The sequence below is a fragment of the Anas acuta genome, chromosome 2 (assembly GCF_963932015.1).
Source record: "Anas acuta chromosome 2, bAnaAcu1.1, whole genome shotgun sequence".
In the NCBI taxonomy this organism is placed as follows: domain Eukaryota; kingdom Metazoa; phylum Chordata; class Aves; order Anseriformes; family Anatidae; genus Anas; species Anas acuta.
Window position 1 is genome coordinate 20,538,900 of NC_088980.1, and position 25,207 is coordinate 20,564,106.

At 33.9% G+C, this 25,207-nt stretch overlaps 1 protein-coding gene across 4 annotated transcripts in view; it reads right to left on the reverse strand.

Annotated features, from left to right (window-relative positions):
* The window catches only part of MALRD1 (MAM and LDL receptor class A domain containing 1), a 263,177-nt gene that overhangs the window by 63,601 nt on the left and 174,369 nt on the right, over positions 1 to 25,207 (reverse strand). For all 4 annotated transcript variants that reach the window (XM_068673784.1, XM_068673783.1, XM_068673782.1 and 1 more), the window contains 4 exons: positions 24,972 to 25,100; positions 19,732 to 19,893; positions 13,502 to 13,659; positions 7,824 to 8,025 (listed from right to left, as the gene is read on the reverse strand). In XM_068673784.1, the coding sequence (XP_068529885.1) occupies positions 7,824 to 8,025; positions 13,502 to 13,659; positions 19,732 to 19,893; positions 24,972 to 25,100 (651 nt within the window). The remainder of the gene's footprint in view (positions 1 to 7,823; positions 8,026 to 13,501; positions 13,660 to 19,731; positions 19,894 to 24,971; positions 25,101 to 25,207) is intronic.

Below are 25,207 nucleotides of genomic sequence, written 5' to 3' on the forward strand. Positions count from 1 at the left end.
CTGTTCTCCTGCAGAATTTTCTATCACTTCACATGCACACACACAGAGTCTTCACTATGGCTTCTTGGGTTGATAGATACATGAATGAATTATGAATTCAGGTATGAATTATGCTATGAGACCTAGTGAAATGATATTTACTTAAAGGGCCCAAGAACATTTAAAGTTATCTGTCAATGCACACTTTTTCTAGGCTGATTATTAGACTAGTTTGGCCTATAATACTTTTGCTGGTCTGCCAGTTAAGTAGAAACATTATGTCAGTGTTGTATTTTGCTTCTTGTTTAAATTCAAGATTATTTATTTTTCTGACTCTGAAAAGCAAAATTTTGGAGATGCCCAAATGCTCCATTATTTTTTCACTGTCTTTTTAGTTGGCAGTTTTGTTTTAGCTTTAGATGGCATCATGCAATAGACAATAATTATGGAAGTAATTATCACATATTTTTGAAATATTTAGGCACAGTAGCTATAAGGTGTATAGAAAACCTCGTAACAAAGATAAATAACTCTGCATTCAGAGTACTTGAATAGCATGCATGCATAGAACCAGAAATTCAATTATCTCTCATCTCTTTCTCTGTATTGAAGGAGGAAAAAAAAAAAAAAAAGGCATAGGGTCTTGTGAATAAAATAGGCTTCAATAATTTGATTAAAGATTATGTCAATGTATATGAACACAGATCTTGTTGGAAAGCTTGGAAAACAATGTAAGTCTGTGGCAAGAAGAGCAGAGAAAGGTTTATAGATGATCTGGATTCAAAGAGTGTGCTCCATGAAACAGAAAAAAAAAAAAAGAAAGAAAAATCCTCAGCATATGTTGGAGAGAAATGAATAAATAACTATTAGCCAAGATGTTACAGAACTAGAATTTTGCTTTGTGGTTTCTAATCTGAAATGACAAGGGACTCAATTTCTGAAGAATGACTACTCAATATTTTCTGAAAATTAGGTACCTTTAGGATAACACAGAACAATTAAAATTATAGTAGCTCAGAGCTAACTATTAGTATATATATACACAGAGCTACTATAAGTAGCTCAGGCAAAATATCAGGGGAACCAGCACATGCAGTTCCCCTTCTGTTATATTCTTCCCCAGACATCCATCTTAGTTGGCCACTACTGGGGACAGGTTATGGTACTAGCTGGACCTTTTTCATATGATGGCTGATCTGAAGTTCTGAATATATCTGTCCTAAATTTTAGGACTAAAATACAATTTCCTTTGTCAAAGCTCTTCATTGCAACATTATCTCGCACGGAAAGTTAGAAAAGACAATCCATAGGAACAAATCCACCCACCTTTCATGATGATGGCTCAAAGAAAGTGCAGATTTAAGTTTCTAGAGTATATTAGGTTTTGGGGTAGTGAGAAGCTTTTTGGGCTTTTTTAATTAAAGTATTAGTTGGCTTGGGTTTGCAGAGCCAAACCCAGTCTTGTAATTCACAGATTCTGATATGCTTTTCTTCACAACAAGTGAAAGCTTGCTCAAAGCAAGGATTACTTAAAACTTTTGTAGCAGGTCTAGTTTGTATTTTTCTGCAAAGCAATGGGAAGATTTGGACACGTTATGGCATGCCAAAGCCATCTTTTCACCTAAGCGAGAGCAGTCAACAACCACTGATTTTACTGTACTTGAGCACCTACATGGCAGATCTCTGACCATTTTGTTGGTAACCCATGTGGTGAAGTCAAGAACCATGACAACATTAGATAAAAGAGTATTTCACAGAACTCTGGGAAATAACACTTAGTTTTGTGCAATTCCACCATAATAGATGACACAGAAACAGCATGTTCTGTCTGCACTGACTGCTTTCTATTATTTGAGTTACCCCTTTATCTCCAATGTATCCTTCTATAATGCTATTTCCTGTTGTACACACGTCTTCCAGGTGCAAATGAAGCTGCAGTAGGGTACAGGAGGATAGTTGTAGCACTGGCAGTCCTTTCTCATATATTAAGCTAATAAGTTTAAAATAAATAAATAAATTTTTAACATTTTGTAGAGGAAGGAATGTATGAAAAAATAGAAGTAGAAAAGGGTCTACAATAAAATTATGATAAAAAGTAGTTCATGAAACAGAAAAGGTAAAATACTTTAGAGCATTGAGCAGGAACAAGAAGTTAACTATGAAAGAAGGCAGAACAAAAGCAAATGAAAAATACAGTGTTAAGCAAAAGTTGAAGAGAGGCAACAGAAACCTGTTAAGATTTATTTTTCTTCAACTTGTTAGTTATTTCACTAAATAATGTTGATACTGAACTGGTGACAAACACTGAAAGCTTGACTACTGGTGGAAAAGCAAATACCGTTTTCTCAAACACTCTGGAGGCTAGGGTGCTGGATGATGTTTGCACTTCTATTCATATCAGTGCACCCAAGTATTCATCCTAAAGTATCAACTGAGCATGTCTTTTTTGTTTTTTTTTTTTTGTTTTTTTTAATAAGTGAACACAATGTGCTTATTTAAAGCATTACCAGAATTTAGAACTGCAAGTATTAAGGCAGTACTAGAATTTCTAAGTATTTAGAAGTATAAGTTCACAAAGAGGCATTAGTAGAAGACTTCACTTCATGACAGGCCGCAGCAGCAGCCAGTGATGACTTTGTAGTGAGATTTATGTTCTACCTGCAGACAGTCTCCATAAACACAAATATTTTGCTTTGGTGACCTTTGGAAGAGATCACAAAAGCAAATGTTTGTCTTTGTTTATGACAAAATGATGAATTGTTATGAGGCATAAATATTTATAAACAATTAAAGTAGTTCTATATGCCTCTATTTTATTAAGAAAGCCTTAAGATCTTGCTTTTGGTGCATAGAGGTATGTGTAATTTATGAGTGTCTTGAGGGACCACTAGCACTTGAAATATTTGGGTTTGATGGGACTGGAAAGGATGGCCACCTCAGCAATTGTAAATATAGAGAAAGTTGTCTCCTTTCTTCTGAAGTTCTGTAGCTGTGTAATATCAATCCCCAAGGTAGCATCAGTCTGTTTAATTAAAAATAATTATCCGTAGAAACTGTGACAAGCCAAATGCACTATATATGAACGCTTGATAAACATGCTATTTCATGGATGGAATTTTGAATCAATATTGAGAGTGTAAAACATGCATGTATTTATTTATTAGGCTTAATGATTCCAGATTATCAGCCAGATGAATTCTTTAAAATAATTTATTACTTGTTCACTTCCTGAGAAAACTCTCCAAATACATAAAAGCACTGTAACTAATATCTCAATATTTAAGTAATACATACATTTTTCTTCCATTTTACTTCTTCAATGACTGAAGAAATATATCATTCTGATTTATGTGAGTGGACTAAAGTTTGCATGTTAGGCATCGTCATAATGTTTCAATATTAACTTGGGGATATAAATTTGGAAAAAAAGACTTTAAGAATTTCTGTAATGCCTCCTATTTTCAGCTGAATTACAAGAGAAAAATATTTAAAATATCTGACTCAATACTTCAGTATTCTTGGTCCATCTGAAACAAGGAATATAAGGGTATTTTAACTTCTGTTGTTAAAAATAAAATTATTAAATAAATTAATGAAAATTCTAAACAGTTTAAAACATATTTAGAAATGGGTAACAATTAATTTTTGCAGTCAATAAGATTCACTGACTCCTGTATTAATTTTTTTGATTGTTGGTGGAAAATATAAAGGCTTCACAAACATTTATCAGCAGAAAATAGCTGCCCTTGGAAACGGTAAGAGTACATCTCATTCAGCTGTTAATGCTGAACTATGGTAGATCCTCTACTACTGGCAGCTGGCACTATACCTTTCTCCATGCACGAGCATCAGCTACAAGTTACTTCTGTGGAAAGCCAGAGACTAGCTTGATCACATTTTGTTCAAATGTTCAGAAATATTCTTTGATCTGAAGAAACTCATGGCTAATGATGGCTGAGTACTTAAAAAAAACAAAACAAAACAACAAAAAACCAACTCATCTGAATTAGAGCTGCTGGTAATGCTTTATTGCTTAGAGCTCCCAACCAGCTAAATTGTGATTGCTTCTATTTAGAACATGTTGCCTGAGGAAACTCAGAGTAATTAAAGAAAAGCTGAAAAATAATAATACAGACGGGGGAAAATCTTCAGTAGCAAAGCTATCTTCTGAAAGAAATAATTCTACAAAAAACCTGTACTGCAGGTATACACACTTCCTTGAGCTACATGCAAGTCTTTGAATAAACATGAAGAGCAAAAAATCAAAGCAGGTCTGGCAGCAGAGTAGGTAAACTTTCCCACCATTTCTACTAAAGCAAAATGTTCTTGCTCAAGTGCCTTTACAGGGCAGTTATTTTGTACTATATGCAGGACATTTCAAATTTTACGGTCTCAGTTTTTAAAACATTAGTGAAAAATAGAGCCACCTCCTGAGTAGCTACTCTCTGCCAATCATGTCTTTGTCTTGATTAAAGTGTCACAGTTCTATTCTTCCTCCTGAACAACTGGATTTATTTCATTATACAGATTTTCTGTGGTTCTCTCACCTCTTTGCAAGCACAGATTTGGCCTAACTAGCCAGAAAGCATGACTAGGAAAGGACAGTTCTTTGCATCACAAAACTGTTAGATAAATCAGAATTCAGAACACATGGAAGTAATATCATCTAAATATTATTTCTCATCTGATGATACATTGAGTCACAAACTCACTAGGAGATTGCCTTTCATTATACAATTTATTTTTCCTTATTATTGTTAGACTGGGGGAGAAATACACACCCGGGGCAACAGAAAGAGTAACTATAACATTAGAGGAGCCTGGCTGCCAGAAGAAACTGGCAGAATTGTCAGGATGCACATACCACTGTGGAGAGGTTGGAGGAAGCAGAGAATGTTCAAGATCCTTGTGTTCAAGAAGTGTTGGACAACACTATGACTGATATGACCTGATTTTTTGGGTGGTCCTTTGGGGACCCAGGAGTTGGACTTGATGATCCTCGTGGGTTCCTTCCAACTCAGGATATTCTATGATTCTATGAGAATGTATGGGGAATATGAAATTAGAAGGCCTGAGAATGGATGACTGGCTAAGTGGAGATGACTGGAGATGCATTAACAAAATTTGGAATTCTGGAAGTGTCAGGATTGAACAGGATGGATCTGGGATATTTAACACAAACTGTAGGTCACAAATGGAGGTATAAAAAAAATATTGTAAGGATAGAAGGCTTAATACCCTAATTTCACACAATGAGCTTAAATGAGTAGAATTTAGAACAGACTATGGAAGAGAGATGTTACATGACAGGAATTAAAAACCATGAAAAAGACTTCCTGCAACTAGTGTATGTTAATTGATGCCTTTCCAATAATCACTAAATGCTATATTATTTTCCTATAATAACTGTGTATATTCAGAAAGAATGTGTTAATTTGTAGGAGAAGAAGCAGTTGAGAGGTATCAGAATACATGACCTTCAGAACTTCAGAAGTTCTGTTAACCAAATTAATGCAAGTTAGGAAATATCTATTTTTGGTAGGTGGAGATAGGACAAAGAGGAGGGCAGTATTTCATTCTTCATTCATTTTAATATCCATTCATTTTTATATCCTTTATTGATGTAGGGGGAGGAAGGTAAGTAGAAACAAAACCTTACCTAGGCTGTTTCTGGGTAATCTATGTCACTTTTGAAAGAGCATAAAAAAAATAACGAATGGTATTTCATACAGAATTTGTGTAGAGATCTTACTTATACCATAAAATCAACATTAAAATGTATGCTCCAGTTTTTACACAAGTGAATGCAAAGACGAATATCCTGTACCTAAGTTAAGCATGTCCACAAAGTTCTTTTTCAGATAAGAAAACAATACTATAATGCAGAATACAGCAAGACTACTATTTCCCTCTTTAAAGTATTGCAGCTTGTAAGAACTTATTCCAGACTGCTTGCCAGCTTATCATGGAAAGGAATAAGTTGACCCCTGGAGACATCTGTCTGTTCTGCAGCTGGACAAGGAGCCTAGATAACCAACTAAGACTATGTGATTTATTTTTAGGTGGCTGCATGTAGATAAGGTGATTTTGACTCATACTGGTTACATAAGTAAACAATTTAGTTAATCATATTTGAGTATTTTTGAGTCATACTGGTTACTTCTATATAATTACCAATATAGCTAATAAGTTTTATGATATACCATATTTTCAAGGAGTACAGAGTATGACACAGGTAGATACCTGGAAGTATTCTACAATGGAAAAATCTCTGAAGCCAATTAGAAAACATTACTTCATAAAAATTACATTATTTCTATAGTTACAATTTCAAGATACCTTAGCATGCAATTTCCAAGGAAGACTTTTTTCCTCCCTCTGAATTCATGATTGTTCATAATAAATTGCCAGAGTACCATAAAAAGAGAAAGTTGTTTTATATACATTATTGGAATATAGATCAAAATATATCATTTGACATTTTCACTTTCTGTTCTGCTATATTTAGGCATTTTCATGCATAATAATTCTTAAGGTATGATTAACAGAAGTTATTAAGTTAATAATGGTAGAACAAGCACTTGTTTATTTATGTGGTTTGCAGCTCATTGTAGTGCATTCCAAAATAACATTTTTCTGAACCTACTGGTGGGAAAATAAAAACTTCTGTTGATATTGAGATGGAGCAAATGCCACCTACTTGAACATATATTTCACTTGAAACTTTAAGCAGTGTGTGGTTAATTCTCCAAGGAGCTGCTTAATCATCACAGTAAGAAAAACTGTATTGAACAGATTCACAACTAATTTACACACAAGCTATCCTATCTGAACAGTAAGAACTGTATAAATAGAAGTGCCATTCTAGAGCATTTTTAAAACATCTGTATTACCTCTTATTTAGCCATAATCATTTGTTGTTGTTTCTTATGAATGAAAATCTACACAGAAACTTTGTGATTCTTCACTCCCTCCCCCTCTTCCTTTTCTCCTTAGGAAATGGGATGGCTGATACTCCTATCAGAATCCCTATTCACATGCATACTTTCTTTTTAAAGAGTAAATATTACATTAGAAGGTATTAGAATTTAATTCATTTTCTTTACAGAGTTAAAGTTACTTAATTTGTCTAGCAGAATTTATATTATAAACTCTCAAAGAGCTTGATGACAAGGTAAATTTGTTATACTGAGATATTTGATGAAGAGAAAAAAAGATACAAGAGTTAATCATTTTCTTTTTAAAATAATTGTGAATCACTTTGATACTCATAAAACACTTCCATCTCAAATTATGTCCTTCTTTGACTATTTTCATACAACAGAAAATTGTTACAGTTGAGAGATGATAAATCCCTCTTGAACATGCTTCATAAAAATACTTACAGGCCCTCGATGCCAGTAACATACTGAGTTGCTATAATTAACGATATGTTCAGATGCAAGTTTTAACACAAAACTGCCTTTTACAATCACAGGCAAATATATTTATCCAGACATTGCATACAATCAACAAATAGATAGGAATCACTCTGATAGGTATACTAGCTCATTTCCTTTAGAGGAAAAAGGACTACTTAAAAATCTGCCAAGTATGTTATATATGATAAATTTGATTTTCTCTCCTTTGCACATTTTTCTTTCCTTATAAAGCACACCATTGCATGATCTTGCTGTTATTTCTTTTTGCTATTTTTTAATGTGATAAAAATATAATAGTAGTGCAGTTATTTAGAAAAGTAAAATCAAGATTTTGTATCTACAATACATAGAGATATGAAATATCCCAATTTTCCTCTTCTTGAAAATAAAATGGGTATTGTAAATATTTGTGTAATAACATACCTCCATCCATACACTCCGGGGTGAAAGAAATATCATCAAGAGCAAATTCTGTGGGCTCACTCTGCCCCACTTCAGCTTCAAAAGCAACTCTGAAAGGGTTGTTACTGGAGAGGACCACATTTGCATACATCCATTTGTTTTCTTCATTTCTACTAGAAGACCACATTAGAACATCCATTCCATGTTCTTCAACCGTGTATACCTATTGACAATGAAAGAGATTCAACTGAATCAGCATTAAGAGACAGAGGAATGAAGCTAGTTGGAGTAACATAGCCCAAGCCAAATAGTGAAGCAAGCTGTTGAAGCACTACTGACCTTCTTAAGTAAGATTTAAATCCACACCTGCACCTTTCACCTTTGCTAATGTTAGCTCAGCTGCAAGTAAAAAGGTACTCAAAAAACAAAAAACAAAACAAAAAAAAAAGCTAATACAATCAGTAATTGGAAAACCTACAGACTGATAGAAGCTAATGAGTAAAGACCTAACACAAATTTCACCTGAACACTGAAGAAAAGACTCAGAAGGTTCTAGAGCTATCCTTTCTTCTCTAAAGGGTGACCTTCTTATAGCTGTTAGGCTGATTTTCCAGTGACCCTGTGGTCCACGTTCCTACTTTAGTACCCCAGTTTAACAATAGAACACACACACACACAAAGAAAGAAACAAACAACATACAAAACCTTTAAGTCTGAAGAAAGTTATAGACTTAAATTTATAAATAATTATATGTATATTACCTACCTTTGACTCTCCCAGCCAGCCTGTTGAGACAAACAAGCTAAAAACCCAAATGACACAATGAACCACATGCTTTATGGAAGTTGCTGTATTGGCCAAAATATCAGTAATTACTTAATACTCATGTACATTGTTTCTGTGTTGGAGTAAAGGAGAAGAGGACTGACATACAACAATCCAAATTAGGATCCAACTTCGTCAAGCCTGATGTTCTGTTACAGGACTGTGTAACAGCACTATCCAGCATCAATCTTCTAAAAACCAAGCTGGAATACAATGAGAAGTGTTGAGAAGAAACAGCTGATTAAAGCCAAAAAAACCAATGGATTACAATGGAGTTCAGAAAAAATGTGAAGCCTAAAGTGTCTGTTTCTTTATCTGGGGATATAGACCCGATACTCTCAAAGATTATGCCCACAGAAAGTGAAAGATGTAATAGTGTATTCTTCAGTGAGGTTACTTTTGTCAGTGAGGGTTTGAAGCATCTTCTGAGTCAGGAAATATACTTAGTGTCTACAAGATTTTTGCTGACCTTTTCAGAAGGATACACATAATGCAACTGTTGGGTAAGGAATAAGTATGCCACTAATAGTGACATAGAAAGAAACAGGAACATAGTTTCTCTTCAGCAGAACATTTACACATGTACATTTACACGTGTACAAACCCAGCAGCACATGAAAAGTACAGCAAATTCTCATAGATACAAGTTCCCTAGAGTCCTGGAGAGTTACAGCTCTGTAATGCTTAGTGTCTCCAGAGACTCCAACACCTCCCCACACACCATCCTATGAATTGTTTACAAGTCAGTCTGGTAGTGGAAACAATTTAAAGATGAAGGGGGAAGAGGAGGGGGGGAAGGGAAGGGAAAGGGAAGGGAGGAGAGGGGAGAGAAAAGGAAAATCTACCAGCCTGAGTAGAATATGCTCAATCTTATACTGATCTAGGTGTAGGCTAAATTTCATCATTTTAATTTACAAGTAACAAGCATGTATTGTACTAACTAGGCATCGTGTACTGATGCCATTTCTTAGAGTGCACACACAATCTAAACCATAAAGAACAGGAATAAGCATTAGTAAAGCTATCACATCATTTACTGTGGAGTGAAAAGCTCAAGAGTGAAAATATCCCAGTACACACTTCATGGTGATTTTAAGAAGAATTTAGCATGATAATCTCCATGATGTAAATGCATGAGTGAAGCTTTTATACTTGTTTCTTGGTGTTTCTCCAAGGTGCCTTTGCCAGCTGGTTCATTTGTAGTCCATATGTGAACAGCATTCTCTCACAAAACCCATTTTCCTGCCTTAAAATCATGACTCAGTTCTAATTCACCACAGCATGTCCCGTGTGTTAGAGACTCCTGAATTTCTTTTTCAGCTTCTATCTCAAACTGGGGGTGGGGAAAGTGCATGTACTTTTGAAGGTCACAAAATACACACTGCTATTTTCTACTTAGTCATCAGCAGTTACAACTCATGTGGCTATTCTATACCCTCATGCTGACTTTCCAAGATAACATATCATCTTCCTGATCTTCCCTGACTTTAGCAGTTGGCATGCTGGAGACTACTACTATGCTCTGTCTAGAAGGTTAATTAATTGGCTAATAACCAAGAAGCCAATGCAGATTTGAAGGGTGCATAACAAGAGGTGTATTCTCCCAACATTCCCATCCTGTTGTCTTTAATCAGCAGCCAAGGAAGCAGAAGAATCTTGGGAAAGACAACACATATTTTCACTTCACTAGGCATCAGACACATATGTCAGCTGAGAAAAGCTCCCACTAACTCCAGTGAATAATGATACTAAGTTTTCCACTCTACATCCTCAAGATCATGCCTTCAAAATGTTTGTGTTCCTCAGCAGTCATTATTTCATGTCTTCATTGGGATAAAGCTACACTACAGGAATATTGAAATTGTTTCTCTAAAGCCCACAGAACAGATTAGCAAAATTGTATCACCATTCACTGTCACATTAGAAAAGCACTTCAGAAAGTTATGCCCTTTTTCTCTTTATCTCTTTAAACATGGGTTTGAAGTAATAAAAAATTAGTCATTTTAAGTGAAATTGACCTGTACTATACAAAAATTTACCACACCTCGGTTCTTTTAGTATCAACAAATATCAATTTGGCTTTTAAATTAAATTCGGCTTTTAAATCTCAATTGTGTGACAAATTCCTGGAATAAACTGATAGAGAAAGCTTGCTGCAGCTTAATGAAAGCTTCATGCTTTCTGTCTAACAGATAAATAATAGGATCTCCACTCTATAAAACAGGTGTTAAAATAACCTCAATTTCTTGCTGAAATGTCTCTACTATTTCATTAATCAAAATGTAAAGAGAAATTAATTTTCTAAATTTACATTTGTAGCATATATGTAATAAAAACTGTTTATATTTCGAGCTATTCTTTAAGCATATTCATTAATACTTTAGACTAGTCTTGTGTTTAATGCTGAATAACTCATCCCTCAAAGGCTGCTATCAAGTACTTCTAAGGAAAGCTAATGTTTTCATAACAAATCATTATGATTTTTTTTTATTATCATTATTTTGTTGGCTAACAACTGAACAATGTCCTGAAGCATCAGTATTCTGATCTTTTAAAATAACTTTCACTCTTAGTGTAAGAGTTGTTGTAGATCTTGTATTTTTTCTAAAGACAATAATAATAATAGCTTATGCTTTTATTTCCCATGTAAAAAATTACAAAGTTTATGGCAATAGAATTCTCCCAGAGAAACATGCATTGTGAATAAAGAAGAGAAGCAATTTTAATACCTACTCTTCTAATCTTGGTGAATATTCTTTTTTTTTTTTTTAATTTATGTAGTTCAACATTATCTATTTCCAATACTGAGACATCCTTCATTTTTTTATCTTTCTTTTAACCAAATTGGTGATTTTAATCATTCATCTCTGCTTATATTCTGTCTTTGTGGTCTTTTCTTTTTTCTTTTTCAAAATCCAGACATGACATAGATGTTGCAGATAGCTGTATTTCAGATAATAGCTACATCATCATCTGTTGTAGTGACATAACTATATTCTAACACACTATTCAGACTTCCTATTACCATTTGACTTTTTTCTTTTTTTTTAACCTCTATTACAACTTGAGCACAAAAAAAAGGAAAAAAAAAAAAAGAAAAAAAAAAGCATACTGCCTGTCTGACTAACTCCAAATACATAGGCCGTATACACCTGCTTATTCACTAACTCTAAGGGTGCTGTAATACTTGAAAAATTTCAGTTCAGAAACTCCTTCAAAAAAATTTTGTCTGCTTTCTTGCACAGTAAATTTAAACAAATCTTTCATAGATAATCTTGGAGTATTTCAGTTACTAACTGATCCATAAGGTAATCACTGTTTGCTTTTTACTTCAATTTAATCTGGAACTGCTCTCAACCTTTACTTACTGCTCTGTTTTCTTAATCTTAATGTGCAAAGTTTGAGTATATGAAGGTATAAATAATTGAAACTGGGAAGAATGGACTTGAGGACATGGCCTAGTACTTTAAAAGCTATCTTCAAATACTAAAATTACAATATTGATATAAACACTTCTAAAAATTCATATTGAATATCTGAAATATCTTTGCGAAAAATAAGGTTTTGAGAATTTTTATTGACTTAGTAGTGAGAAATGTTAAAATAAAATTACCTGAAAATTCGTTAAAAATCAGTTTTAAAAAGCAGACTGAATTTTGGCTAGGATTGAGTTAATTTTCTTCCTAGTAGCTGGTATGGTGCTGTGTGTTAGATTTAGGATAAGAATAATGTTGAAGGACCTGCTGCTTATAATAACTTTATGTATTTTTTTTTCTCTATTTACTCTTAATTAAGTGCCCATGAACTAAGTGACAGAGATAAAAATACCATCCCATAATCATACACTTTAAAAGGACAGACGAAAAGTTGAATGAAAGGTAGCATTATTCTTTGAATGGATATAAGAAGGAAATATTTCATGCTGAGGGCAGCCAAGCAGTGGCGGGGGTTGCCCAGAGGGATTGGGTAGTTTCCATTTCTGTATTTACACCTAGTCTGATCTTGCAGCTGACCCTGCTTTGAGCAGGAGTTTGGACTAGAGACCTCTTGAAGTCCAGTACAAATTATACTGTATTCCTATTGAATTGTGCTATGATCCTTTTCAGTGGGGATGAATATAAGGAAGAAAACCAAAGATAAACATTGTCAATACAAAAACACTGGTAATGTATACAATTTTTTTATATTCCATCACATGTAATAAAACTGACATAAATACATGTCTGAAAATACAGGTTAACAAGCTGGCACAGATAGAAGTCTTGCTCAGGCTTGTAAAAAAGGCGTTATGCAACATATTTATTCAGTGAGCCATGTGAAATGAATTATTTGCCAAGGATACACATCACTGCTTGAGATTTTACAAAAAAAAATAACAACTAAGAGTTGGCCCACTGAGGATGCTTGGGGAACAGCAAGAAGATATTTGAACTATAATCATGAATATGGTTAAATGCTTTATTGCCAGTTATTTCAATCAAACACCCTTGATACATGGTGACATTAATTTGTTTAACACTTTTCTTTTAAACTGCATATCTTGTTTTTGTCCTAAACTTTGGAAACTAACATGATTTGATGTTAAATAGTGAATTGTGCAGTGTTGATGTTCAGTAGGTCTGAGAATGATAGATAGGCAGTGTTAATTTTTGCACATATAGCAAAAGAGGTTCAAATGAAATTAAGAGTAGAACAAAATTGTCCCTGTTGATCTTGACAGAAATTTTTTGTATATGGGTGTAATGACAGCGAAGTTGTGAAGAAGTATAGCTAACAGCCTCTGAGATTTAGATCATTTTAGACACAGAAATGCAAATACTACTAGTGCAATTATTATTGTGGCATGAATTGGTAGACTTGCTTTTTCTCTTACCTTTAAGACTCCTGTTTGCCTAGAAGCAAACATCCAGAACCAGAACCGAACTCTGCAGATCCCAAGGCTGGCTGAGAAGAATTTGGTAGTAATTATCTTTGCTCTATTTCCTTCCTTCTGGTTAGATGAGTTTACATACAAAAAACGTTGTCCTTTACCTCAATAAAAAGATTAAAATAATTTATAGTTTTTCAGTACTATTTTATGCTCTAAAGGAAAAGCATTTTTACCCACATAGATACTAGTATCTGTTACAATGTACATGTATACTCATATATTACAGAGATAAGCTGGGTTAAAACTGTGCATTTCTGTTTATTACATACATATAATATTAATGTAACCATCAGATCTCACTGCACCTTTTTACCCACGTGTAAATACTTGATTCATATTATTAATAAATATGAATAATAAATTTAAATCATGTTGCAAGCACCAACACTCACTCACTGATTCTGAAAACTCAGTAAGTAGGAGCTTCTGCATATGAACTCCAAACATTACTGTCCCAAAACACTAATCTCTTCTTCAATACTATTCAGAAAGTCAGCCAATCAATTCTTTCTGGTTTTAAATTACATATATGTATGAAATGCTGGAATATGTTGGTAACGTACAAATAACAGAATTAGTAAGCCTGCTTACAAAACTTTATCTCAGGAAGAACTTCCCGATTAAGCAAACTTTCTCAAAAATCTATTTTAAAATTTTTAAAATACCTGTTATTGAAATAAGAACTTTTTTTAAAATTTTTTTTTTTTTGAGGGGGAGAGGTGTGGGGTGGAGGGCAGATCATGCTTAGTCTTCTCAGGAGAAGTTAAAAGTTCAGAATTTTTAATCTAAGGAATGAATCCTAATTGCTCTTTTCAGGGACATAAGACATACCAAACATTCAGAATCATAACAGTATGCCAGTCAGCCTCACGTAAGTTCTTATAAACCTTTCTGTAAATAAGTGATTGACAAATGGTATATCCAAAAAAGATTGATTCTTTGCAATCCTTTTCCTTTGTCTTATAAATAAATGTTAATGAACATTTTGTAAAGAAGATGGCAGTCCCTGTGGAAAGGGATTTTAAATTAAGTTTCAGATAAACTTAAGTGAATTGCTAATCTTTACTACATCATCTTTTCTTTCTTAGGTCAATGAATTCTCAAATCCTTAAAAATAAACTGTCACCTTCACACCCACCCTGTTTATGTTTCATGTATAAAACATACATGCATATTCATACTCTGCAGTTGAATTTAAGAGCTTCATATGCTCGTCAATTTACAGTTTCACAAAAATCATTCTGCACTACTACAATACTTCGGTAATTCAAGGATGCAGATTTGGAAAGAATATGGTATAAGATTTTTGTGTCTGATGTGAATGTAATTTTTAAGATGCTGTAATTGTAAAGAGAGCAGCAATCATGATGGTCTTGAGGTAAGTACACAAAACAAAACAAACAAAAAACACCCTATGATGGTATTTCCTCTCCAGAATTGTTATTCTGGAAAGGAAATAAATATTTGTGGAACAAACCAAATAGGCATGGATCCAAAATATTTTTTAAAACCTAGTTACTCCCTATATTGACAACTTAGCAAAACAGTTTAAGTGTTATATGCAAGGTCATGATCACTAAATTTTCAGGCAGATTAGTGACAGTCCCCTGCCTGGCAGCTTTATTATAAGGCCTAAAAGACAACTGATATCCTTCTCCAAATCCTATTCTGTCATTTAAAAAAATCTGTTAGAAAAAAAAAAAATATATATATATATATATATATATATATTTCAGTTAGTAAGATCCATAAAAGACACAATCTGTCACTTATTAGTAGGGAGACAAATAGTGCTTTTAAGAAAGCAAAAATGGAAAGATGCTCACTCCTTTGTCACTTCAAGTGCCAGACTCACTTGGACTGCAGTTAAAATATCAAAAGTAATTTCTCATCTGAAGTGAGTTGCAGTTATTTCCACCTAAAATTGATTGCAATTTTAGTCCTTTGACTCATAAAGTGAGCTATGTAATGGGTTTTCAAACTGCTATTCGACATGCCATTCTCACAGACCTGTAAATGAACATTAGTTCAGAGTGAGAATTATTCAGTTTGGATGTCAGTGGAAGGAAACCCAGAATTTGAACAATTTGTAAATGGTAGCAACTGTCAAGGAATTGCTCTTAGTTTCTATTGTTGCCTTCGAAGCAATCTTATTTGAGATGATATTTTCAAGTGGGATTATCTGGGTATCATGTTATGCCTCAAACTTTTTTAGGAAATGCAAATTTTCTCAGGTGAGAAAAAGCTATTTGAAAGATTACAGTGACATGGATATATTACATTCTTCATAAGTAGAATGGTGTTACATATTTGCATACTAAATAACAGACTGGAAAGCCAGGGTGCCTGTCTACATATTACATAATATGACATATGGCATAATGATATACAGCATATGTATATGATATACAGCAAAAGTTAAATAGATTTGCTTTTTTAGTTGGTTGATATTTTTGAAGTTCAAACATTCTGGACTTGACCAGTAACATCCTCAGAGTGTTTCAATAGCTCATGGATACTGTGGCTAAAGGCTGAAAGTGTCTTGTTTTGGGGCAGGAAAGAATAGTATGATAAGGAAATTTATGGAAATAATTTTTAAAAGCGAGACCTGAATAAGCTACATCTCAGTCAAACTGCAGAATGTTAGACATAGCTGTAATATAGTTGTTATTTTTCACAAAAAGTCTTTCTGTTCAAATCACAGGGTTTATCTTATCCTTGAGACTGTTCTAATGCAGTAATTTAGTTATGTTAAACTAATTCAAATTTTTCAGAAATTAATATTCTTACCCATCTGAAATCTGTAATGTTAGTTTAGATTTTGCTAGATGAGGCAGTATGACACATTTACAACCAAACCTACACACAAAGCTGTTCCAATACACATTGTACATGGTTGGTATAATACCACAGGATTCACTCCATTGCTATAATGGCACTCGTGATCTGTGCAACAAATTTGTATGCTTAGTAACTAGAGGAAATGAGTTTGGAACTAGAAGACATTGGATTGGAGCAGGAATGGACTGACAGATATTGCTGGACATTACAGAGAGTCTGTATCTGAACTGCTGGCAATTCTAACAAGTGATTCTTTTTCATTATAGCTAATGTGAATATTTCTTGCCCACTTAATTTACAAGTAAATTACAAATCTAGGCAATTTTGTAAACACATTTGCTGTAATTCCATTTTACTTTTTCCTTTCTTTTTATTAACTTTATTCTTCTTACAATTCCTGGGTAATTTCAAAGATGTAAAGAAGAATCAACTAAATGAGAGGAACAGAAATAGAAAAACACACAAAATCTCCTTGAAGAGCCAAGGGCTAGAGGTTGTTTTATCATCACATTACATCACAGGAAGAGCAAGAAAGCAAGTCAGACTACTGATTCACAAGGAACAGCTTGCTTGGGACAGCTGAATTAGTTTCTACCTCTACCCTGTCTGTTCTGTCCCTTTCCAAGAGGAACTTCCACAATTACAGCCAACAGCAACACAGACTATCTGCTTCCTATAAAATGACAAATTGTGATGTGTGGCAGTTAAACAGTTCCCTCATGATCAGGTGAACAGTTCCTGCATCAGGTGCAGGATCTGCCAAACAAAAAGGGAAGATAAATGAGTAGGACAGAAATGGTTACAGCCACCTGCTTATAAGATGTCTCTGTTGAGTTTGGAAATGTAAAACAAACAAACAAAAAAATCCACCTGGAGATCATGCTGGATACAAATTCAAGATTAAACCAGTAAAGATTGTGACACCTGTACAGTGAATCTGAACTATTCTTTGCTAATAAAATAAAAATTAGAGCTGGGATTCCTAACAAATAAAATTTCTGGAAAAGAAAATTAAGCACTTCTCAAATAGCAATTGGTACCTTTATGATGGAAATTAAATTTCCATTCAGATTTATAATAAATACAGAAAGAAATATAATACAATATAATTTTATATTTATTTAGTATATAATTATAATTTGCTGTCTCATAACACAGATAACTGGAATGGCCCATTAGTACATTTTGTTATGCTGATAATCAGTAGGCATTCTGTTAGTAGTCTGTCTGTATCATCCTGTAGGAACATGTTAATAGAGGAGATGTTTCTACATTAAGATATCTGGCATGCCATTAACAGGGAGAAAAGTTAAGACCTTACTTATGAACCTTAAGCATTTCACAATGCATCCACACACACTGCTCATCAGTTGCTCTTTAAGTGTATGACACTACAGGAAAAGCAGATTATTCCAACTATTGACAAGTAGAGCATCATGAGTATCAGGATCTAACACAAAAGGTTTCATAACACGGATTTCATTTGAATCCAGTAGCTTCTTTGAGGGGTGGAAAAAATACTAGTGATAAGTGAGAAAAATACAGAGCTGATGATCAGGAGAAGGAAATATAACAATAGACTAATCTGTGTTCTCAGAAAATCTATTTTTTGAACATGAGTTAGCTAAAGGTTTGCAAGATGTCCAACTATTTTGTCAGGGTGCAAGCTGATACTGGAAACAGAAAACTGGTACCGTGTTGAAACTGCCTGTAAAAAAGCCTACAATGCCACAAACTTTTCCAGAGATCGACTACAGCACAGCCAGGGTCATTGGATAGTCTCATTCAAGGTACTATTCAATACAAAATCCATATTGCCTGCTTAGGTGACTAAAAAGAAATGGATGGCTGGACTACTATTTTTACCTTTGTTTATCCAAATTTGTTCAGTCATTCAACAGTACATGGATGCACTGCCACAGCATTTCTGAACAGGACCCAATACAGTAACTTAGTAACGCATGGATACTGACAAATATATCCTCTTTTATGGTATTAAAATTTTCATATAGGTATTTTTTAAACATTTTTTCAAGTAGACCCTTAATTAAAAATCTTATTGCAGACTTATCAACAACAACCGCACTTGTAGAAGTATGCTGTACTGCTTTAGAAAGAGTTCTGTTATGTCCCAGATGGGATGATTAATTAGATACTTTATATCGTATTTAGTAGCTCATTGTTTTGGAAATGACTAAATGAATGCATCAAGCTAAAGTGGAGTATTAAGAATGATATAATCAAGATCATTTTGAAAATAGTAGTCTTTAAAATTACAGTGCTGCTGAAACCACAATTAAAAATGTGGGCAATGGGCTGCTACAAGTTATTTATTTATTTTTTTATTTATTTTAAATCTGAGTTCAGATGGAACTAGAAATTATCAGATGGTATAAATGACAAGATTCAGTTTGTTAAAACATTTAATATTTTTGTCGTAGCTTTTTATGTATCCTCAGTTGTAATTTTAATGTAAAATGAAGTGTTTTAAACACTCACTGGAACTTTAAATATTGTAATAACCTTCGCGAACTGTACTAATTTTTCATTATTACTTGTCTGTATTACAATAAGCTCAACAGATCACATTGAGGTTTCATAGAATCATAGAAACGTTTAGGTTGGAAAAGACCTTCAAGAACATCAAGTCCAACTATCAGTGTGACCTATCATGTTCCATCACAAACTATGTCCTTAGTGCAATGCCCACCCATGTCTTAAATACCTCCACACATGGGGACTTCAACGCTTCCCTTGGCAGCCTGTCCTAATGCTTCACCTCCCTGTCCATGAAGAAATTGTTCCTAATATCTAACCTAAGCCTCAGCTAGTGCAACCTGAGAACATTTTATTGCAATCTATCATTTTCCACCTGAGAAAAGAGATTGACACCCTCCTCACTGCAACCTTCTTTCAGGTAGTTGTAGAGAGTGATGAGGTCAACATGCTTTTCTCCAGACTAAACAACCCCAGTTCCCTCAGTCAATCCTCATAAATCTTGTTTTCTAGTCCCTTCACCAACTTCATTGCTCTTCTCAACACATGCTCTAGAAACCCAACGTCCTCTTTTTTTTGCAGTGAGGGGCCCAAAACTGAACACAGTATTTGAGGTGCACTCTACATACAAAGGGACAATCTCTTCCCTAGTCCTACTGGCCATGCTATTTCTGATGAAGGCCAGGATATCATTGGCCTTCCTGAACACATGGGCACACTGCCAACTTATGTGCAGCTGACTGTTGACTAATCGATGCTAATTTATGGGACAGTGTTTTTTGGAGTTCAGTGAATATTTAATTTTCCCAACAGTTATGTAGGACACATGGCAATACCTGGTGTATGGTCAGTATCAGGACCTGTTTGTCCAAAGTCACCACCTTTGCTAACATTCCAGTCAAAATCATCCCTAGAGTCTTGTATTAATCCACATACGGTGGTCCATTCTTGCTCTTGTGTTTCAAAGTTACAGCTTCCAGGAATACTTGTGTAGTAACCTGAAAATATAACAGGAAGTAAATTATCATCTCTACAAGACTGTAATGAACTTGTTGTACACGGTAATGGAGAGAATCTATTTGGCTAATACTAAGATTCCTTGCACTCCCATGTACTGACATAAATAATATATGGTAGTGAGTTAGAAACAAACAAAATAATCTACCCCTTCCCGGACACACACTCACAAAAGCCACCATCCTTTGCTTTCTGAAGGTGTAAACAGCGTTAAAAGTTATTGTAGACACATGGCCATGTAAGCCTTGAGGACAAAGCTGTAACCACCAATTTTAGCTATTATTCAAGGTGAATGGACAGAATGATTTCTAGCAAATTAGCTAGTAAAAATGTACTCCACTTCCCCAGTGGTGTTTTTCATTGACATACGTTGGATGACCCTTGTGAGTGTTAGGTATGAAGGTAACTTTAGGATGAGAGAGAAGTTCTAAAGATTAGGGCACTGGAATGAATTCAGGATATCTTTGTTAGACTTTCTGTTTTTAGATTTGTCTCTGATTTTTTAAAATGACTTTGGAAAAGTAATTTGTTAACAAAATTGTACAAATGCTGTCGAAGAGATTAATCTCTATCAGAAACACTTTTTTTTGCTTTTAAAGTTCTTTTTCTTAGTTACAATTGTTCCTTGATTATCATACGGAAGACATGAATTTTCCAAGAGCAAATTTTTCTGTCTTTTTTTTTTTTTTTTTTTTTTTTTTTCAGGTTAGAATTTGAGCAGAGGCAGCTACATGATTGCTGAGTGAAAGCAAAGACTTCCTCTGTAAAAGGACTCTGGGGAAAGATTCCAAACTACTAAACATCATGGTCAGTCATGCATTTGCGAAACAGGTCTGACTGTGACTATTTCAGAACCTCAAATGGATTTGAGGAATTAGAGTTAATTTCTTGATTTAGAAGTATTCTGCAACATTAAAATACAATTATTTATGTATCATTGTCTAGGTATAAAATATATAGATAGAAAAAAAAAAACATGTACATTGTAGACAACTTTTAGAACTTTTATCACTATCAACTTGTATTGTATGAACAAGATCTGCACACACACAGACTGTAAAGCTTTTGGACTTGCTTTTCTGTAAATATTTCTCACCATAGTTGAGCATCTAGGACAAGTATCTTAAAAGAAGAATAACCTTTATTGAACCTATATCTCATTGAATGCTAGAAGAAAGATCTGTACTGTTTTGTAATGTACCATACTCTTACTTTACTACAAGAGACTGATGCATCTATCATAAGGAGAGACTGAGAGAGCTGGGAATTTTCAGCCCAGAGAAGAACAGGCATGGTGTGCATCAGTGGGCATAAATAATTGCTTTGAGGGTTTAAAGAAGACAAATCCAGACTCTTCTCAGTGATGCCTCATATCAGGACAAGAGGCAGTGGGCATAAATTTAAATACAGGATATTCCATTGAAGGATAAAAAATTATACGATTTTATTTTCCTTTACTTTATTATACTGTTGCACTGGCCAAACACTTGTCTATGTTGTCCAGGCAAGTTGCTGCGTCTCCGTTCTTGGAGATATTTTAAACAGGTCACAGCCCTGGGCAACCTGTTTTAATGGATCCTGTTTTGAATAGGAGGCTGGACTAGATCTGCAGAGGTACTTTCCAACCTCAGCCATTCTGTTAGTGCTATTTGCAGCATGACCTTTGGAAATTGTGAAAAGAATACACAAATACACTGAGCGTTCACACTGACACTGCATTACAATCTTCATGGAAACTTAGTGAAGCATGGCAGGGCAAAGAAGGGAATCCATTAATCTCAACAGGAAATACAATTTTCTTGTACAGTTCTAACAAGATAAAAGTCCAAATGAATTTATATATGGAATTTATACTATTCATAATAGATTACCTGTCCTCAGGAATTTTACCCTAATATTTTAACAGTACATTTAGAAAGTAATTATGTTAAATATTTATAATCGGTATTTACAGGGTTGATGGAATCACCTGACATATATGTACCTCCTGGGTACGTTTTATTTTTAGGGTAAACAGAACGTACTTAGAAGCCTTCAGAAGACAATTGTTCCTTTTATCTGAAAAATTGCATTTATTTCAATAATTCAAGCACTCCTCATCAACAGTGAGGTTTGCTATTAATCAAATCTGGGTGTATAATTGAGTGCAGTTCATTAAAATTGAAACTGCTTTCATGTGTGCTTTTTTCACCTCAGTACTTCCAATGGGTTATTGAAAGAGAATGAAAATTTTGCAAGATTGCCTGAATGAATGGAATGAAGCATAGAGTAATTTCTTTGAGTTTATTTTTATTTTTTTTTATAAAAGACTTCACCAGGCTATGTGGATACAATTCAGTTTATCCAGATTACATGTATATTGTAAATCCTGCACAAGGGAATTGCTCTTCAGTAGATTATCACCCGTTGGCTTCTTTGGAATTACACTGGTATAAAGTTATAGTAGAAAATGAGCCTGGACTTTGAGAAAATAAGAAAATTGTAGGCAAATGTGGCCATAATGACTTGCAATGGGGCAGGTTTGACTACGAAGGGCTTTCTCTGTGGGTGTTTACTCTTTTGTCATAAAACAGTTAACTTTTTTTTTTCCTTAAAAAAAATTCCTTAAAATATTAGGTTTCTATTTCCAGATGGAAATAGACAACTCTTTCTGTTATGTAAAATATTTATGTTTTATGTATTTATGTTATGTAAAATAATTGTGCTTTTTAGGTAAATCCTGATGTTCTGCTTGGGTGAACCTACTTCATAACCATAAATGTACTTTGGTCAAAGTTTTCAGAGTTGATAGCAGGTAACTATGGACTAAAGAAAAATAGCATTAAAAATATAGGATTATATATATATGTGTATATATACCTGTATATATATATATATATATATATGCCTCTTAATGTTTATTTGAGTCTATATGCTTGAGAAAATGTGCATTTACCCAAATGTTCATTTGTTTTTCATTTTCAAATGTTTTCAAATGTTCATTTTTTTCATCATTACTTCATTTGTTCAATCTAATATATCTGGTAGGGTAACATTATACTTGAGACTTATCTGGGTACTTTGTACACGAGATTACATTACATTCTGGCACTTATTTTGCCACGTTATTTTGTCACTTCTGCAGCAACACCTGGACCAAAGAGAGATGAAAATGTTTTGATGTAATTTCAAAATTTCATTGTAGCTTTTCCATGTACAATGAAAGGATATTTCACTGTATTTAATTAAAGAGATCAGTTTGTTTTTTGTCTGTTTGTTTCCCTTGGAAAAAGTTTTTTGCACTATTGCACACTAGGTTGCTTTACTGTGATTCACTAACAATTATGGCCTGAAATATCACCATTTATTATCTGACTAAGAAAAGAAAGTTGATGCCATTACAGCCCCTCCAGACAACACAGGCAAGCCTTTCTAAGGAAACTACTATATCCTGTAAAAATATTTACATAATAAATTATATTCCTTGATAGTTTTCTGATCATTATTGCGCTATTTACTTTGGACAGCAATTCTGATTTACTGGGTCTCTGTTAGGTCTGTAAAATGTTAAAAGGATGAGTTTACAGTGTATTTTGCTATACTTACTTTGTTTAATTACTGAAAAAATATGCATACTACAGACAGGAAATATGGAATATCTGTTTAAAAACTGTCTAGTTGAAAAAGATACCCTCTGGAAGTTATCATTCAACTTTTCATTTCCGCCCACATGGTTCACAAAAATTCACTGGAATGCAAAGCACTGCAGTAGAAGCAAAACCAGAAACAGAGACACCAGCATCAGCATATGTACTTCAGAACTGCCATTTACTTTTACAAAAACAATAAAGAGGGAGAAAGTCCAAGTTAAATGTCATGTAGTGACATTTTCATGTCTACTAAAATCTATTGTCTGTCTAAAACAATTTAATTTACATGACCAGGTAGTGGGTCATTATTTCTGTACCCAGTCCAGTCAAAGCATTTAGCAAAAATAGGTGAGAGGAAATGCCTTTGATTTTCAAGGGAGTGCCAAGTGTTGGTGAATTTCAATTGAGTACTTGGGCTTCAATGCAGTATGAACATTGATGTATGTGATTCCATTATTTTCTCTGTCTATCAAGATTACTTTTAACCATATGTGCAATATGGCAGAATTTGGTCTGGCAGTTTGAAGATTGAGAATTAGATTTATTACTGAATTACATATATGGACTGTTTAAACTTCCTGCTCCAAATGTCTGGTCTGGAAAATTACTGTCAAAAAAAAAAAAAAAAAAAAAAGGAGGAAGAAAACAGCACAATGTTTTACTGCTTTTCAATTTCAAATCTGAATTGGAAAAACTGTTAATTTGATCTGGATTTTTAAAATTGTGCTGTGTCCGTGCATCTCAAATAGCATCAGTAAAGAATTCCTGCAGGCAAATTTTGTCTCAGTCTTCACCAGGATTGCAGAAATATAAACAGACTGGATTTTGTCCAACCGTTCTGAATAATGTAATAGGAAGAATACACTGTCATAGCTCTGCAGTAGCAGCAAGAACAAAGAATATGTGGAAGCAATATGACTCAGATTGCAAAAACAGGATTAATCTGAAAGATGGATTTGTTTATGCATAATCACTTTTTTAATAACAGAATAACACCTAAATGCTCTTGTGCATTAATTTGCTTATTTAGCTTTTATTATTATTATTATTATTCAACATTGACAGTCTAAAAAGCTTTCAATTAAATGAATAAGTTTATGTATCTTTTCAGAGTAAATTTGGATTGTAATCTATGGATTTTATTCCTTAAATAAAAGTTTTTTGTTGTTGTTGTTTTTTTGTTTTTTTTTTTTTTCTATATAATCTTTGTAATGACTAGGTTACATTTTTGTGCCCAAATGACACAAATATTTTTTGTGCAGTAAACATCTCTGAGGATCTTAAAATGTCAGACCTTCTGTGCTGGGGGAACAGGCAACCAGCTTGTAATTATCTTCTGAGCAGCTGCATGAATCCACCTGAGCTATGCTACAGAATTTAAAGTTATAATTTTAACTGGAGATTACATTAACACACAAAGAGATACTTACTGCAGTCAGCTTCATCCGATAGGTCTTCACAATCTGGTTTATAGTCACAGACAAAATGAGATTCTATGCAATCCTTATTCCAACACAAAAAATCAGTGAGGGCAGGGCATTCCTTGGGATCCTCTCCAGCTGAAAACAACAGGACATTAAAATCAAAATTACAATTAAATCAAAGAATGCTCTTTTTTATTTGTTTAGCCATTATACATCATGACTTTTGTCATGGCGTATACTTC